Here is a 19,976-nt window from a genome sequence, read left to right as displayed (position 1 = left end):
TTATTAACCTCTCTTCATTTCCAACTGTCAAAAATGTCTAACAGCTGACTACTGTTTCTTACCTTTATCATATGTCACTTTTAAAATGTCCCTTTTTAAAGACAAATGGCCTCAAATCTCGGCTGGTGTAAAGAGAGACACTGCTATACAGGACGCTGAATTTAAAAGCCAAAAGAAAACAACTGCGCCTTATTTTCCCCTCATCATGCTAGATTGTTCTCAACGGGTTGTTACAGAAATTAAGATCCAAATTCTGCTCCAAAATCCACTTGTGAAAATACATTTAACTGTGTTTTGGCAATAGTATTTAATGGCTAGTGAAATTTAGCTTGGAGTGCACTCTGTGTGTGCCTGGGCTCACAGACGGTTAATATTACACATCATCTTCCACCACAGGATGGAATAACTTAATTACTTCAAAGGGCCTATAATAATCATAAAACACATAGTTCTTGTTTCTATAAAAACAAGAGGGTTTTTTGGTTAAAGTTTCTTTTGCGGTTAATATAATAAAACCGTAAAGTTATAAAACACTGTGCTGGGGTCAATAAATGCATAGCAAAGCACAGCTTTTTACTATGTTTACTATGATATTTATATAAACTGTCAAAATTTACAGAGGCTTTGTTGTTTTTGTTGTTGTTGTTGCTCTGGATTCATTCAACCTCAAGCACTGTTACTTCTTAAACAACTGAAGTTACATCTGGCTTATAGTAAACTACCCAGCTCTGTGAGTTATGGTGAGCTTTGAAAAAAATAGAAAGGGGGTTGATTCTTCCCCCTGGCATGGGGATGCCACTTGCCCCTGCACGTGGTGAGGACTGAACCCCCCAAGCCAGAGTATACGTGCCAAAACCAAAGGAGATCATCTCCTTATGCAAGTAAATGGTCCAGCTATTACAACCCAGTGCCTCGTCTTGCTATATCAACTTTCTGCTTTCCGTGTTGAATTCACTGTTTTAAGGAACTTCCTGTAGGGAGGGTGAGCAAAGTTACGGTCTTATAGGAAGGGGATTGAAGGAAGAGGGAGAGAGGAGAGAAAATACTACGGTCCCAAGCATGCCATGTGGCACTGTTTTCATAGCTGGATGTTCCACTAGCATGCTATTCTTATTAGGCAGCTGTAGGAACAGACTAAATTCAGTTGTTATTCATGTTTTAAATACACACTTTTTATTCTTGAGACACATTGTTTGTTGGGGTTTTTTTCCTAATGGTGAAACACAACTGTAACTCATTTTATAATATAAGCAGCATTATTTTAGATGTATAATATAATTTCAATACATTTAGCTCAAAAGCTAAGTTTAATTATAAATAAGTGCCATGAAATAGACTAGTCAATGATTGCCTGTCAGTTACAGAATTATTTAACTTGTGTAAGACTGCTAATATAAAAATGACATAATTTACTGCAATTCAGATGCCATCACCTTCATAAAATTTTTGAAACCCCAAAATAAAAATGTTTGTGTGACTAACAAGAAAGTTAACAAAATACGTACACTAATGAAAAAAAAATCCTGGAAAAGCCATAATCGCAATACTATTTTCTTATTTATGAATCTGTGTATTTGGTAAAGATTGTATAATTTAAGACTTCTGACACATCAGATGATGTTATTCAGCCTCAAAATAATTCTAAAATTATAATTACCGGTAGAGTATTCTTTCTAATTAGAGTAGAATGAAAGGATAATTTTCATTGCAATAATGAAGGTTAATTTCCATCCTTCCTCATGTTTACTACCTTATTAAAAAGTGCTCCCCTTAGCCATGGCAGAGACATATTACATTTTCAATGCAAATGTATTAATCTGGATAAATTCCATATTAATTCTTGCACTGCATAGTGCTGTAATTTGGATTATAATTAATCTAAAGTGGCACTAGATTTAAATGACAATATAAATGAGGCATTAGTAGGCTTTTCTATTCTGAATGAATATTCAACAAATATAACTCGCATATTGCCAAGTCTCATTTTGAAAGCTCTACTCCTTGAGATAAGGTAAGCAATACAGCACAACAGCTTACACAAACATACTGCTACTAAATACATGTTAATCCTTTCTCGTCTAATAGATTCTATGCTAAAGAGGGGTCACACCATTTTCCTGTCTAACTTGTTAGTATTGTGATTAATTTATTGGTTTTCCTGAGATTTCTTTGGCAAGACTTGCAACACTCAATTCATGAGAAAGCCCAAATTAACATTCAATTATACATAAGCAGTTATGCAGTCATTAGAAATACTTGTCAACTGAGTGAAAATTAAGATGATGACCTGAATGTTACATATGCAGAATTAATTTAGATTGGGAAAATAAAAGTTTCTAAAAGATTTAGGATTTTACACTACAAACTATTTTCTGCAAAGCACAAAGGCAATCATGATTTCAGCCCTTGTTTTTATATGAATCTTACTGCAAAGTTATTTGTGTAATTGCTGGCACGGGAATGCAGAACAATTATGCTGTTTTTTTCGTAGTGCACCCAGTAGGCATCTGGATATAGGTTTGTCCTAATTAAACTTGGCCCTTATGAGCGGCTAATCCTGATGGAATTTTGAGAATTCCCCTTCAGTATTTTCTTCTAGATTCCATCTTTTTTTTTTTTTTTTTTTTTTTTTTGCTGGAGCTTTAATACTATATTCTTTCTTGAAAAACTATAAAGGGACCTGCCTAAGAGAAACAGAGGACTGATAAACTCCCTGAAGTGGTTCACAGTGTCCCCTAGGCAGAGTGTATGGTAGGAAATGCAGGGTGCAGGTGGCTGTCAGCCCTCTCCTGGGGAGCATCCAGGACTGCCCCTGATAAGACTGCACAGGAGGACCTATGTCGGCCTGGGAGCATGGCTTTACTGCACTGCAGACAGATTTTACCAAGACAGAGAGCCAGCCAAGGGGGATATATATTTTAAACCACAACACAGTTTCTTGCTCAGCATCAGCGTTGTCATCATTGGCCTTTCTTCAGTCTCTTGATGTCAAAAAATAAAACAATTGAAGAGAAGCAGAGGTTCTAAACTGTGATGGGTACTGGCTTTAGCACGTCAACAAGCAAACTTAAAGGAAGCTTTATTCTTTAAGTCAGTCTTCTGAATTGATTCGGCACAGAAAGGGACATCTGTAATATTTTTTTAAATAAATCCAAAAGTGTTTAATATGTAAAGAGAGAATTACAGTATGGGAGAATTTGCGTGTAAGGAAACTCATATGTAAAATGATATTTTCTCTACAACTATATGTCTTTATGGAGAATACAACGTCCTTTGTATGCTGCTGTCATTGGCATACAAGGAAAAGATATATGACTACCTGAAACTAATAGGCTTCAACCTGTTTCAGCACTTCTTCTGCTTCAGTGAATCCAACATAATGTAACTAGGTATAGCGTGAGGCAAAAGTAGCCAATGTAATATTCATTGTGACCATAGATTTCCATCTCATACATAAAAAGCATGGATGAAGTCACATATTTGCCAAATTAAACACAGAAAAAGCCTTGGGTATCTACACCAGATGCTGGCCCTGGGTTTGTTTGTGCACAAGTAAATGTCATGACATAGGGGTTTTGTTTTCAAAGACAGTAGCTTTCATTACTGGGCTTTGTCTATTCCAGGAGATCAAAATTACCCAAACCATAATCCGTTTTCAATGATATTTCCTCTTTCTTAGGCTGAATCATCTGTAAACTTTTTCACTGGATTTTGTGTATTTTTTTCAAAATGCCTCAAATAAATGCCCAGGAAGAGGCCAGATTCTTGGGAGCAACTGATCAGAGAGCAAGAGCAAAAAATAATAATAACAAAAAACCCCACATTCTTTGGGTTAAAAGGGGGGCAAAACCTGATTGAAGAAAAAATTCAAGTGGTACCTAATCCTATGCTTATGAAAAATTAATATGCCATCAGAGGAATCACAAGTACAGCTAAGATTAATGAAAGGCGCTTAAAAAATTACAAGCACACAAACTGATTTGATTAAAAAATAATCTCACTGGTCGTCCTGTAATATTCTTCAACTTATCCGCATCTATCCTGTCAGATGGTTATGATTAAAAATAGGTCAATGGGAGGCTACTGATAGAAATCACATGCAAAATGCACATGCAATGAATAGTAGTGGGAATGTCCAGACAGTTTAAAATGAAATATCATTTCATAAGTTAAAAAAGGGGGAAGACAAAATTCTAGCATCTTACCAGAGTCTTTACAAGATTTTTTGCCTTCACTATTGTCTCTCTCACTTGAGTCTTTATCATCAGCAACAGCCACTGATGTACTTTTAGCAGACCCTTCTGTATCTTCACCTTGTTCTTCTGTGGATAAGCACAGAAAAGATCTTAGAAAAGAAACTCAATGACCATTTAACGGCATTTAAAAAATATGTCCTGTAATAGGAACAGCACAAAAAAAAGATGGCAAAATAGGGGAAAGAGGGGTGGGGGGGAGAAAGGGAATAGGGAAGGAGCAGCACTTTAAAGAGGTTGGACATTAATTGCAAATAATTTGCAGTATTTCAAAATCTATCCAGAAATTCTGACCGTGTCTTTATCAGGGTACCTGCTTTCCCCCAGTGTGACAGGTTTAAAGCCTGTCATTTCATATTCTTTGACTAGAAATGATTTGTGTTAAAATACATACACACACGCGCGCGCACACACACACCACACGGGGTGGAACAAAAGCCAGCACATGTAAAAATGCATCTTGGAGCCAAAAAAAAAAAAAAAAAAAAAAAAAAAGAAAAGAAAAAAAAGGGGGGGGGAAGGGATTCAAATATAAATCCTATTAGTGCAGCAGTATCCCGCTAATTGCAGTAAGTAAGTATTAGGTATTAGGTACTGTATTAAATATAAACCTCTGGCTTTGCGGGAGAAGTCTCAAATTTTGTCTCCAGGGGGAGCCATTCAGGATAAATGATGCAACTTGGTCTATGGCTTCTGAGGAAGCAGCATTACCCACACCTCACTTACGTGTTCACACCAGCTAGATTACATGGAAATCTTCACAGTAACTCAAGCCCATTTAATTATTCGGTAAATCTTAGCTATGCTGCTACTGGTGGATTAATCTGTTTATGCAGTTAGCTTCTATGCTGGGGCTGTGTAGCACTAATCCGTGAAAGGCCCACTGTTCCTTTTCATCCTGTGATCATTTGTCTCTCACTGTGCTGATGTCACATTTTAATGAATTTTTAGCAATCTGAGTAATGCCAGATAACCAGACTTGCAACTCCCTACAGCACAGCATGCTGTTTTCATTGCAGCACAGAAAAAAAAAAAAAAAAAAATCATATTTCCCAGTTCAGGTAGGAATTATATAAATTAGGAGGTGAAGGTAAAATGGGATTCGAAGCACCAGGCTGCTCAATTTCATAAAATCTTTAATGACCATATAAATTAACCCTGGAAAGGCAAAAGGTCACAGACACACATTTGCATACACTCTTCTATTCACTTTTGATAAGCAGAGCTTTTATGCAGGGAACATGATACAATTAACCCTTCAGGAACCATACAAAACGCAGCTACCGACATTTTAAGTGTCAAGCATTAACTGAAAATTACACACTGCATAAAATTTTCATTGTAAATGCTATAGTGATTGAAAGGGGAAATAGTGGCCCTCTTCGCACCCCATGTTTTATTAATAACATTCTGACAGCCGAATGAAATATCCTCTGTCATATGTAGCAGCTGAGCACAAAAAAATTGCTGCTTAGTGCCTTACTTGCCAGCCATACACTGAAACTGTATGCCTAGGCAAACAACCCTCAGATCGATGTGGCGAACCTATCCGATTCTCAACTCTCTGCAAAACCTTTTGTAAATTGGAAGAGAAAAACACAGCTGCAATTTTGGAAACTGAACCGAAAAAAAAAAAAAAAAAAAAAAAGAAACTCAACCACAGATCAATGTGTTTTGCATTGACATCAGAATACAATGGGTTAGGACTAAGCATGCGTGTCCACTTTTTGGAACAATACAGGGAGAAAGATGGTCCCCTCTTTTAAAAATAATTGCATATAAAAAAAAAATTTCCATCAGAATGGAAACCCCCCTCGTGCTGTTTCAGCGCTCTGCCCCCTGCGGTCCCCCGCCCCCTCCCATGATGATAGCTAATCAAACATGGTAGGCATCCCTGTCACAGCTGGAAGCAGGGCTGTGTTTGTCAGGGTGGCGGGGGAGCGCAGTTCGGGATGCTGCGAGCCTGTGATCATGCCTGGCTCGGGCTGTGTTAATGCCGAGCGCGCGCACATGAGGCTCGTATCCAGTGTCAGGCCCCGTGGCCTCACGGAGCCGATGGCAATCCCTTTTCGACTCATCCTTGGGAACGGACGCGTTGCTTCTTTTACTAGATTTACTGGCCCAATCCCCCTGGGCTGGAAAATGAAGTGTCAAAGTGCTACTACTGAGTGTCCTTATCTTGAGGGGACATAAAATTGTGAGGGCTATCGTGGCACACATTAATAAAACATTGTGTGTGTGTCAGGCAAAGAGAAAGAAAATTATGAAGGTACTAAAAGAAAAGCTACGGTATCATCTGGGTCTCATCAGACAATTTTTGCAGGGTGCTCTCCTGTTTTTCTGGTATGTGTTTTAAGTGTGAGAGAAATTCCCAGACATGTTCTCCTATACATCATCGTGGTGTCTGACCTCAGCCTGACCCTGGCAACAGTTTGAGAAATCTGAATGTGAACAAAGACTCTGTGTCAGCAGCAGGGAGAGATTGCGGGATAGACTTTCCCCATCAACTTAATCGCAAACAGCAGTTCTGAGGCCATAACTTTACAGGGCTCCCCCAAGCCACAAACACATAACCTTTAGAGGTGAAACTGCCCCCCGCTCCCCACCCCCCCTTCTGTGATTTTCCTCAGTCTTGTGGTGCTCCCTTTGATGTAGCAAGGCAATTAGCTCTAATGTTCGAGTGCTGCAGACCTGGTTTATGGTTTGGAAGGTGAGAGCTGTTTATTACAGGTAGGCTCCTGGGGGCCATAAAGGCTTTGCAAATTTTTAATCATGCAAAAAACTAATCAAAATGTAACTTATACACACCATAAAAATTAATATCATTATTATGCACGGTATAAATTGCCTGCCTTGGCTTTCAATGGCACTCACTTCTAGAAAATACATTTGGCATTCATTTCAGAAATATGTATGGCATTCGCTTCAGAAATAAATTTCATAGACAGAGATGATAATACAACTTCTCCTATTTTCCTTCAAAATTACAGAAAGGCTAAGATTCACACTGTCATGACATTTATCAAAGGGACAAGATGGAAATGCAACAGCTCTAACTTAAAAGCAGCTAGCAAATTTACAAGAAAAATCCTTAAGACCGTTCCTTAGAACAGATATTGAGGGTATGTAACAAAGTGTGCTATCAAAGACACTGCATATGTACACCAAGATGCTACAAACATCTCTTTTTAGTAACATTTTTGTTCTTACTTATTATGCTAACCAACAAGGATACTATTTGGTTATAAAAATGTGATGGCTGCTGCTCAAAGACAGAAAATTATAAATTATTATGTATCTACAAAATACAGTATGATGGTGCTACAGATTCCAGAACAAGTCCTGATGTTCTGTTTTAAATTTGCAAGAGCCCTGCCTATATACATTTACAAATGTCAGCTTTGAAAATGAATAGAACACCGGATTCAAATGTACTTTAATGGCTTTAATAACACTTACTATTGCAATACGATATTTTATTCACACCTGGTTTTATTTTGTCCAAATGTTGAAAATTTCTTTTGATGTTGGATCTCTTGAGTTTAGCCATTATCAAACTTTTTCCTCACAACTGACTTAGAATTAAACACAAAAATAAGGTTAGCAGTCTATGCTTAAACTGTAAAATAAGGGAAAATGGAAAAGTTAAGCTTCAGAGGTAATGTTAATCAGCTGATATTTTATATTATATATTCTACGTCATACACTTCAATATGTTAATCTACACTCTCGGGCCCCAATTCTATATCGATATTATGAAGGAAGGCCCTTATGACCTTCCCCAGCCCAATGAAGTCAGTATTTGTGATGATTTCAATCGCAAAATCCAGGCCTCAGCCAAAATTGAATAGCAGATACCAGTAGCAAAATTAGATGAATATCATACACAGATTAGAAAAGCCTGATTTACTGAGATGCAAATAAAGGAACTACTGCATCCAGCATGGCCAAAGGAAGGTATAGGGAAACAAATACTATTTTTTGAAATAAAATACTGAACAGTTAAAGCAAGACATGTCCAAGTTGAAGCAACCTTCTCTCCTCTAATTTAAATGCATTGTGATAATCATGGAGGCATATCAATCACCTTTCCCTCTGTTTTACCGGAGAAGTTTCCCTACTGATAAGCAGCATTGGGAGTCTGCCTTCAAGTCTATTTAAGACACATATTATTTTCAAGGGCTGATTTTGGTTGGTTTGGGTTTTTTTACATCACTGATGTATCAACCAACAGTCAGTAGTTCCTGTTTTGGTTCTGGATTTTTGTTGTTGTTGGTATCCCTTTTGCCCTCTCCAAATTGCAAGTAATTTCCTAAATAAGGATGATCTACTAGTTGTGGGTGAGTAATTGTGGTTATGAGAGAGAAAGCAAGATTAAGCAAGTGTTTGTGGCTGTGGGCCGGATGGATGGGGAAAGAATAAATCAATAGAGTGAAGTAGTAAGTAAATAAATATGAAATGAGAGAGAGATTTTAAAAAATAATTGGGGTTTGTTATTCAATATGTTTGATAAAAAGCTGTATGAAATGTACCCATAAGTGTTCAGTGCAGGTGTATCCCAGGTTCAACTGATAGAGTGAATGGCTTATTAAGATTAACTCTCAGGATGAGAAGGTAAATACTAGTAAAGGATAATGGAAGGGTGGATTTGAGGGATGAACAGTCAACAGATAATGGAGGGAAAAGAGGAGCAACTAACAAAAGAAAAAAAGAAAAGCCCAGAGAGTATACAAGAGAAGAAAATATTAACTAAAAGCAGGGCTTGTGGATTTATTTCTGGGTTGTCCTAGTTACACTACTTAGCTGATAAATTCTCCCTGACTTCTGGATTGCCATTTATTCACCCAAATATTCCAGAAACTATTTTTCTATTTTCTGGCTGGTCTTGCAGAGGATGAGTGAGGAACAGGATGCCTTGCTCATTGAGGATCTTGACTGCATCCTCTAGTGGTCATATTTCATCTTCAAACAGGATTTGTAATTTCTTATTTAGGGACTCAAGGGGAATAACGGCACCAACCCGTTAATAACTGTTTCTAATCACTGTGTTATATTTAAAACCATAGCTGTTAGAAGGCTGAACTTCCCGCAAACAAGCCTATAATTAAGTGATGATCATCATATTGACCAGAAATTGCTAACCAGCAGTTAGCATCAAATTGTACCATTTTGTTTTGTGGTGCATCATTTGAATTTTTATAGCAGTCTAATGCTTATTTTCTTCTGGTTGAAATGTATTACTGTGTCAGAGGAGGCCAACTGCAAAGCTGGCTGAACAGAGCATGCTGTGGTGGCTCCTTCCCAAGGAGTGTCACAAATCACACCCACTTTATCCATCCACCCCGCCCAGCAGCCAGTATTCCCCACTTGCCACGCTCAGCCTCACTCCTCTGGCTGCCGGAGAGAGGCAGCTCTCATCTACCCTACTTCTTTTTGCTTCTTAGCTTCTGAAGGTAGAAAAGATTAATTATCACCAGCTAACCTGCCTAACACTTTATTATTTCCTAATCTAGTTTTTCTACTTTTTTTTTTCTTTTCTTTAACTGCAGTCCACTTCCAGCTGCTGGAGAAGGAAAAGGAATGTTCTCCCCAGAAGTTTAGAGGGGTGGGGTGTCCTTTCCAGCCCGGCTGCTGAGCAAGCTCTCCCTTTCTCTCATTGCTGGCTTGGACTGACTGCTTTCTAGTCTCCCTCCCATGGCCTAAGAATAAATCAGGAGAAGAAGTGTGTTTTACTCTGATAATGCTGTAAAATGTGGAAAAAAATGTTGGTAAGCTTATGCTGAGCCATACTGATTTATCAGAAAATTGGAAAATCTGTTTTTGTATTTTTGTTGTTTTATTTCTACATTAATATTTTATCAAATATTTTGCAAGAGGCAAAAGAAGCATATGCTGACAAAACCATAACAGGGAATGTCAGCTATTCAGAATGAAATTCAGCAATGTTTTCCAGATGTGATTGGAGATGTACAGTTAATCATTTATTATGCAAAAAGGGATATTTTTCTTACTTGGCCATCTCTAGAAAGGCATAGAAGCATGAATCTATATTCAGAGTAGTCTAACTTTTCCAACTGATCAGTACTTTTCTTTTGGCTGCCATTACAGTTCATAGAAACTTCTGTTTCCCCCATCAGCATAAGGCATGAAGAGCACTAACATTGTCTGATTTGAAGACTAATACATTTCCATCAAGGTTATTTAGAAAGGAAAATTAAACCTCATTGTTAATTCTTATTCAACATGCTGGATACATCCTGCCAAATTTCAGGCACTGCTCTATGCTTCCTCCCTATGGAGGGAGAGAAAGGTAACTTCAGGGCACAACTCAGACTTTACGCGGGCTGAATTGCCTAATTCCTCCCTGATTACAGAGGGTTTTTAAAGTGAAGTTTAGTGTCTGGATTGGAGAATTTTCACCTTGGCACTGGAGCTAAATGCTGGAAGTTAGGTGGGTGAACCTAAGCCTAAGAGCCTGACCCAAAGCTCAGAAAGTCAATAAGAGTCTCCTCATGACCTTCACCAGCTTACTGGGTGCTCATTTCAAGTCTGCGGGAAAAAAAGAAAAATACTGGATCTTCAAAGTATCATTCACTTTTTTCTTATACCTCTTGTTAAGCCTTGTTTTACTCTTCTGTGTTGTTGTTCAGTCTGTGTGTTCAATGTTTTTTCATACACAAACACTTCTACTGTCCCTGATTTCTTGCATTTTTTCCTACCCCCTACTTGAGCTGAGTTTCCAATACATCATGTAAGTGGTGAGATTGGCTTTCCCATTCATAGTTTCCAGAATAATCCTTTAGAGTGTATTTACGAAGAAGTCCACAATGTTAATTAACACCTCAGTCAAAATGTCATTTAAGTGACATATTTTATTGGTAACTCAGTTTTGGGGTTTTCCTCTGAAATACACTGTAAAATCCTTCTCATTTACCTTCCAGACTTTCTTCCTGATTTTTTCACCTCTTTTTGGCTCACTACCACTATGGGTCTGAAATTATCTGTAAAGAATTCTGTTAGTGCGTGTATTTCTCCTTTGTCTTTCGAGAATACTAGAGTAAAAGAATTTATTTTCTTTGCCATCTCCTGATCATTTTGGATTGACTCTTTATCCTCTGGTGGTCCAGCAGACCTAATGACTCTTCTGCAGGCTTTCTATTTCTGTGATACTTTAACAATTCCTGTTTAGCTTTTCTAGGTACCTTCACGTATTTGCTCCTCTTAGCCAACCTCCGTGTTCAGTTTTATTAACATCACTTTGGCTTTATTTCCACTTTTAAGGATATTCTTTTCTGACCTGAATAAACTCTTGTACTATGTCTTGTCATGTTGCTAACTACAGCCCTCCAGTTTAAATATTCCCCTTTCTTGATGTTAAGTGTCACAGGCAGAAGTAGGTGATCTATTTACAGTGAATAAAAGTTTCCTTGAACATAAACACTTTCTGAATTTCTAAAAAATAACCTTTACAGGATTATTTGCTTTGGGGTATTTTGTTTGTTTGTTTGTTTTCCACAATTACCTGACAAATATTCTATAGCATATATAGCAGTCCATGGATATTTTACAAACTTATTTGTTGCAAATATTTCTTAAACCTTAAGAGTTCAAAAGTTTGGCTTCTTTAACATATGCATACCTGATGTGGTCTTTGTTTTTTTGGAAAGACAACACAGATGCTTTTAGCTCCCCCTCTAGCCCAGATCACAATGGTTGAGTGATGTGTAAGAATCTTCACCAAGACTTCCCCCAAAAATTCCTCCAAAAATCTCCTGTAAAAACTGTTTCCTGGCTCAGCTGTGGCTGTACTATACAAAATATAGTATACTGAAACATGGTCAAACTCTGTTATTGAGGCAGAAGAAAAGGATAAAAGTTTGCTCATCAAAACTGGCAAAAGTAGTAAAAGAGAGTAGTACATTCCTGCCTCCCTGCTGTCTCTGATGCCCTTCTCTTACTGTCTTCCCTTGCCCCTGCCAGTCCCAATCCGGAAAATTTAGAGAACAAACTTTTTTGTCATTACTTAAGTATTACGCAGTTTTGTGGAATGATCCTGACTCATATTATTGTATTTGGGATTCACAGCCATAACATCTCTGTCCTTTTCACCCACAATAGCCTGCAGGACCACAGAGTCACAGAATCTCAGAATGGTAGGGATTGGAAGGGACCTCTGGAGATCATCTTGTCCAACCCCCCTGCTTGAGCAGGGACACCCAGAGCAGGGGGCACAGGAACGCATCCAGGTGGGTTTTGAATGTCTCCAGGGAAGGAGACTCCACAGCCTCCCTGGGCAGCCTGTTCCACTGCTCTAGCACCCTCACAGGAAAGAAGTTTTTTCTGATCCTTCCAATTTCAGTGCTGTGCTTCAGTATATAAAGCTAGCCTTTTCTTGCTGCATTGTTTGAGGTCAGGAATTTTGCTATCCTACTGATTACTTAGAGGCTTGAAACCCAAGTCCACTACCAAGTTGGTTGGAGTCACTTGCCATTTGCATGGCATGAGTGATATCAGTTGGTTCTTAGCACAATAATGGGTGACTCATAAATACTGAAATAAAGTAGACTGCATACACAGATTTTTCTATGTGCTGCTTTTGGTTGGGATAAAGTTAATTTTTTTCATAATAGTATGGGGTTATGTTTTGGATTTGTGCTGAAAACAATGTTAATAACACAGAGATGTTTTAGTCACTGCTGAACAATCAGGGCCTTTTCTGCTTCTCACCCCACCCCACCACTGAGCGGGCTGGGGGTGCACAAGGAGTTGGGAGGGGACACGGCTGGGACAGCTGACCCCAACTGACCAAAGGGATATTCCATACCGTATAAAATCATAGAATCATAGAATTGTTAATGTTGGAAAAGACCCTTAAGATCATTGAGTCCAACCGCTAACCTATCACTGCCAAGTCCACCACTAAACCATATCCTCAAGCACCATGTCTACCCTTCTTTTAAATACCTCCAGGGATGGAGACTCAACCACCTCCCTCGGCAGCCTGTTCCAATGTTTGACAACCCTTTCGGTGAAGAAGTTTTACCTAATATCCAACCTAAACTTCCCCTGGCGCAGCTTGAGGCCATTTTCTCTTGTCCTATCGCTTGTTACTTGGGAGAAGAGACTGTCCCCTGCCTCGCTACAACCTCCTTTCAGGTAGTTGTAGAGAGCAAGAAGGTCTCCCCTCAGCCTCCTCTTCTCCAGACTAAACAACCCCAGTTCCCTCAGCCGTTCCTCATAAGACTTGTTCTCTAGACCCTTCACCAGCTTTGTTGCCCTTCTCTGGACACACTCCATCACCTCGATGTCTTTCTTGTAGTGAGGGGCCCAAAACTGAACACAGTACTCAAGGTGTGGCCTCACCAGCGCCGAGTACAGGGGCACGATCACCTCCCTGCTCCTGCTGGCCACACTATTCCTGATACAAGCCAGGATGCTGTTGGCCTTCTTGGCGGCCTGAGCACACTGCTGGCTCATGTTCAGCCGGCTGTCAGCCAACACCCCCAGGTCCTTTTCCTCCAGGCATCTCTCCAGCCACTCCTCCCCAAGCCTGTAGTGTTGCATGGCGTTGCTGTGATCAAAGTGCAGGACCCAACACTTGGCCTTGTTGAATCTCATACCGTTGGCTCCAGCCCAATGATCCAGCCTGTCCAGGTCCCTCTGTAGGGCCTTCCTGCCCTCCAGCAGATGAATGATGTCATGCTCAGCATATAAAGCTGGGGGAAGAAGGAGGAAACGGGGGGACATTCAGAGTTATGGCGTTCTGTCTTCCCAAGTAACCATCATACGTGATGGAGCCCTGCTTTCCTGGAGATGGCTGAACACCTGCCTGTTGATGGGAAGTAGTGAATGAATTCCTTCTTTTGCTTTCCTTGCATGTGCGGCTTTTGCTTTTCGTATTAAACTTCATCTCAACCGACAAGTTTCCTCACTTTCATTCTTTTGATTCTCTCCCCCATCCCACTGGGGGGGAGTGATCGAGTGGCTGTGTGGGGCTTAGCTGCCAGCTGGGGTTAAACCACGACTCTCTGAATTCAAAAATGTCTGTTATGTCTAGGGGTTCTCCCAGTGCCAAGTCAAGCATTTCAGGTCACCCAGTCTTGTTGTAAAGCTTCTTGTATCACAGCAACAGAATGGGATGGGTGGATTTATTTGTATCCGTTTTTCTTTTTACTAAACCAGTGCGACATACTAGATGTTTTCCTACATCTCTCAGTTCCTCTTTCCTTCATTTAAGTTTTTTTTAATTCCCACTCTTCAGTATACTGTACTACTTTTACCTTTGCTACATGACTGTCTAATTTGAGTGGTCTTTCTCCCATACATACTTTAAATAACAAATCCTTACATTAATTTTCATTGTCAGCAATATAATTCTATCTCTGTGGAAGCAAAGGACATCCCTTGCCTATAGGATACCTGCTCACAACTGCCTAATGAGCACAAATCTACAGTGCCAATTTAGCTGAGACCCTGAAATGTCTTGTGAGGTAGTTCTGTTGATAGCACTGAAAATATTTCAGGGAAATCTTCTGAACAAGATCTGAACTTAAAATTTGCTCTTAATGACTTCAGGCAAGTTGATGAGGCCATACATTTGTAAGCTTAATGCAGACTTCCCACCATACATCTGTCTTTTCATTTGCTTATAACTTCAGTAAACTTTTAACTGCTTGGACTGAAATCGGCTGTGCTGAATCTCTGCTGCAGGTCAGATATCATATGTATTTTTTAAAAAATTACAGTAAAAATGATTCAGCTACTTCTAAGAATAGAATTAGGACAAATAGATTTTTATATGCATAGATATGTTTTGGAAAACTTTACTGTTCCAGTGATTTTAAACTGGAACCCAAAATTTGGCAGACAGAATCGTGTCTGGCATGTGCCACGTTGGATAAAACTGCCTAAATTCAGCCAAGCAATATAGCTTTGAAAAATTCTACTTACCTATGCTCAGAAAAGCCACTTGTACTGAAGAGCTGAAATTCTCCTAGGAATCCATAATCACTGAACACACTCACACTTCCCACAGTGCTGAGAGCCCACCAAAGTGCATATTCAGTCACATCCCACAGAGCCTTCACAAACCTCTTCACCCAGCTCCTATGTGTACTAAACAATGCGCATACCAACCTCACAGAGGAACTGCTGCTTAAATAGGCCTTCTAAAATACAAAATCTCCTGGCAGCTCCCCTGTACAACCAGACTGCAACCGTAGCATCCTTACTCTGCTGAAACTGAACTTTCCCTTATTATTATTATTATTATTATTATTATTATTATTATTATTATTATTATTATTATTATTATTATTTTGCTCCTGTCTGTCATTGTACAGTGTACTGGAAACTGATTGCTATAGAAGAGCAGGAGCAGCGCATTCGCTCTGTGCTAGTAGGTTGGCAGGAGCAAAAGAAGCGTGGAAGCGAGATTTCAGGGGTTAGAGGAAAAACTGGGGAGAGGTAAGCAGAATATGGTCCAAAGAAAAGAACATGAAAGACCAGGAGGTAGGGAAAGGAGGAGAAACTGAGGTGGCAATTAGGATCAAATGAAAAATAAGTAGAAGGTAGGAGACTAGGACTAGAATCAGCAGTGTGCCAAGTTTTAGCACCCAACTGGACTTCAGGAGATAGAGCTGGCTGGGGCCAAAACTGCAGACCTCTGGAATCTACTAAGCAAATGAGGCAAAGACATTGAGACATACTGAGAGGCTTGTGCAGGAATATTAAAGCTTGCAGTCAGCAGGGATGGAAGCATGGATGGATGATAGGGAAGGGAGCTGGGAGCTGACTAGAAATATAGAAGGGATGTCTGAAGAATGAGCAGCAGAAGTAGGCAAGAAAAATAGAGATCACTGGTGGGATGGGAAAAATTATGTATAAAAAGAGTGGGAGGATAGATGTGAAGAGAAAATGATAAGTGAAGATAGTGATTACTAGGCAAAGTGATTAGCAATTAATGTGAGTAAAACATAGTGTCCCCCACAGTCCAAAATTAATCCCTGATTTTTCAGTTTTATAATTCTTCTGGCTTACTGCGTTACCCTTCACCAGTGCTTGTCTAAAGTGAGGACAAAAACCTTCTGCTACTCTCAGTTGATTCATTAGCTCTAGCAAAAGGGTTTTGTGTAGTAAATCCAAAACCACTGATGTTTCATATGACTGTCAGTATAGTGCTACACTGTAACTTTATTTTCCACTTTAAGTCTTTGAAAAATAACTATGGGATTATAGATGCAACCCCCTCTCCCCCCATGTTTTAGACCCATTAATAATATCACAGAAGTAAAATACTCTAATCTAATCTAATCTTAAAAAGTACATCAAGACACTTCCTTTGTGACACAATCTTTAATTTCCTGATCAAGCTCTACCTCATGGCAAAGCCTCTTGCCCTATGCACTGCACAAGATTATTGATACTTATTTAGTGAAAAACTATTGAACATTTTGTTTTCTTCTCACTATTTAACATATGGCCACGTTTTATTTACTACATCCCTTCAACCCATTCTGAAAGCCAAATTATTCATTTCATTATTGACTTTTTATTGCTACACAAACATTAATAGATTTATCTTTATTATGTCCTAAAAGATGAGCAGGCAATTCTGCAATTTCAGAAAGGGGAGGTATAGAGAAATTGAGGTTAAAAAAGATCTACTAACTTAGAGAACCCAGTTTGATACAAATGGGACCCAATTTTTTCCAAGTACATAGCAATATATAGCACTTTATATGCTCAAAGCACAGCACTGATTGCTTTCATTTGCAGCTCTGTGTGTTCAGCACTTATTTAACACTATAGTACAGCCTCAAATCAAGCACTCAGAAAATGAAGGCCACACAGTCAGTGAACTCCTATGAAAAGTCTGAGTAAGGTGACCTGCTTAGGATAAAAAAATAGGATCTCTCCAGCAGAGACAGATATGGAAGCAAGTTCTTCGGTTGTCTTAAACATACCCCATTATTTCTCTTCCTGGTCTCCACCGCCTCCTTCACTACTCACTTTCTGAATTTTTCAGCAAACACAGCAAGGCTCTAAAGACAGTTTCTGCCATGCCTGCACAGCACCGGTTCATCCATATCCCCATGCAGCTCCACTCCATAAACACAGAAAGGCAAGGGAGGAATGCTATGTGACCATGTAAATTCATGCATATACACATGGTGCTGAATTAAAGTAGCACCAACGTATATTAGTCCTTGATTATGGAAGTGGTTCTTTGAGAGGCAGAAGCAGACCTGCTCTACTATATCAATATATTAACCTCCCCTTTTTCTTGTTCAGGCATATAAGATCAACAAGCAGTATATATTTACAGATGTTGTTATCTGAATATTATATGTAACATATAAAGCCATAAAATGCTTAAGAGTAGACTGTAAGAAAATGCACAAATCAGGTTGAAGTTCACAGGGGCAGTGTAAATAAGACCTCATACAGAAGGGTAACATTTTACTGATTCACTTTACCATATTAGATCCAGGCTTAGCTAATTTAGGAATAGGGCTTAGGAATAAGAGTTAGGAATTTAGGAATAGCCCAGTAACTGTAGTTCATAAGTATCACAGTGAGTGTAGAGTGTCTTCTTTTTATTCTATACACAAGCAGATGTTTGTGCTAATATTGATGAAATTTAATAATTTTATTTGAGTTTGCAAACAGTGCTTTCAGACATATACTAGTCAATTCATACATGTTGTAATTACAAAAAATAGTGTAGCTTCCCTTCTGACAGGAAGAGACAAGATGAGACACAATTACAGTTGGGAAGACGTGCTACATTTATGACAATTGTTTTCTTTTTGAAACAAGATGTTTTGATCACCTCAGTATAGATTAGCTCCACGGTTGTCACTAAGCTGAGGAGTGAAAAATAAAATGGACTTTGCAAAGTACTGGCATGGATTGGCTTTGCTTCCGTAAGGGTTTTCACAAAAGTGCAAATCTTCAGGTCGTACTGCAGGAAGAATGGGCTTAAGTGAACTCACAATATTTGATTTCCAGAAGTGCTTAGTGTTATCTCAGCACCCATTGACTAAAAGCTGAGAAGTTTCAAGAATCTACATAGTCTCAGAGAAATTAGCAAAACCCAATACATTAGGCACAGATGATTTTTACCAATGCAAAATAGATGGTCAACACCTGGCCTTTAAGCAGATTTTATAGTCCTCATAAAACATATATCCTCCATACACACTAACCTACAAATACATTGAGAAAGTTCCACTCATTTCAAATCATGTGTTCACAAAACCATGTGTGCTGGGCTTTGAGGTCTGGGGATTATAATAGCCACTCATTTATAGTAGTATTTCACTTGAAAAGTGGAACATGATGTAAAGTAAGCAAATAACTTCCAAAATCAGGGGAAAAAAGACTATGCAGTTGCTTATTATAACAGCAAGATTAATTTAGGTTCCTTCATTAAAAAAATAAAATAAATTCTGCTGCTTACTGTAGAGTTCATGCATCTTTAAAGGCTTCTATTTTTAGTTAACTTATTTCTAAAATATGGGTAAAAGAGCCTCATTTATATATTTTTTTAAATCTTCTATGAATTATTTTAAAAATTATTTCTGTGAAAATTAACCAGGTTTTTAGGGTTTTAGGCACAGTCCTAGTTAGCCACCCTTATGTTGCTGATCTGTCCAGTCAGTCAGAATTGCTGGTCTAGGGACTTTTCTGAGGAGCACACATGAAAGACAGGACAAGCATTTCAGAAAACTGTGTGAGGACGCAAGATGAAGCAATTACAGCAAACACCACACTTTTTTGTCTAAACATCCCTTTTTCAAGATATACTCCATTTAGTACCCAAAAAAAGCTTGGGCAGAGATCCTCTTTCTTTCCTGTATCTACAACATATTTATTTGCTTGCCACTCATGAAACATTTTAAAATGTATTCTCTGGTTAAGAACCAGTGCTCTGGGTCAACTCACCATAGAAACTAGGTTCAAGATTTTGTTTGTCTGTTGTATTTGTAACAGCCTCTGTCCTACAAGCACAGGTTGGGGAACCGGGCTTTCTCCTCAGGATGGGTTGTGGAGACAGAATGGGGCATTATCAGTTTCATATGAACACTATTTGGGCAGGCATTTGTCATCAGCCTGTCATTTTTATTCATCCAGATGCTTTGTGAAAGCTCCCACATCTGGTTAGCCCGGCATACTTGACATACTCAATGCCAGCATCAGCACAGATAAACATACGGGTTATATTCTCAAATGATGAGGAAATAGGAAGAGACTCTTCAACCAAGGCTTTTCTGAGTTAGAATCTATTTTGGACTGCATATGACAATGAGGTGACATTCCTCAGTCATTCCATCATGTGCAGAATAGAATTTGTCAGAGTGACAAATGTCATGTTTTAGCTGATGGCTAAGAGGGCCCATACACATGTTGCTGTATCTTCAGAGGATGTCGGCCTGACATGATACCTAAGGTCAAATTGATTGCATGCTTGTTCCACTTCCAAGACCTATGGATCAAGTAGAGCATGCTAGGTTTGCATACCACCTCCAAAGTCGATAAAAAGTTGAACTTCATAAAAGAGTTAAAATATTTTTGGTTGTTCATATATATACATACACAAAGAAGAATCAACTGACAAGTTGATGTCAACAGAAACTGGGAATACAGGGAATCAGGAGAAGTATGCAACTTTTAACTTGCTCTTAACTAGGGTAGTTCAACATGAAAAAAAGAAATAAG

At 38.8% G+C, this 19,976-nt stretch overlaps 1 protein-coding gene across 2 annotated transcripts in view; it reads right to left on the bottom strand.

The window, feature by feature from the left end:
• ZFHX4 (zinc finger homeobox 4) overlaps positions 1-19,976 on the bottom strand; it is a 154,266-nt gene that overhangs the window by 22,334 nt on the left and 111,956 nt on the right. For both annotated transcript variants that reach the window (XM_075085278.1, XM_075085279.1), the window contains exon 5: positions 4,206-4,322. In XM_075085278.1, the coding sequence (XP_074941379.1) occupies positions 4,206-4,322 (117 nt within the window). The remainder of the gene's footprint in view (positions 1-4,205; positions 4,323-19,976) is intronic.

Source organism: Phalacrocorax aristotelis, chromosome 2 (genome assembly GCF_949628215.1).
Source record: "Phalacrocorax aristotelis chromosome 2, bGulAri2.1, whole genome shotgun sequence".
Lineage (NCBI taxonomy): Eukaryota > Metazoa > Chordata > Aves > Suliformes > Phalacrocoracidae > Phalacrocorax > Phalacrocorax aristotelis.
This window is presented reverse-complemented; position numbering and strand designations above follow the sequence as displayed.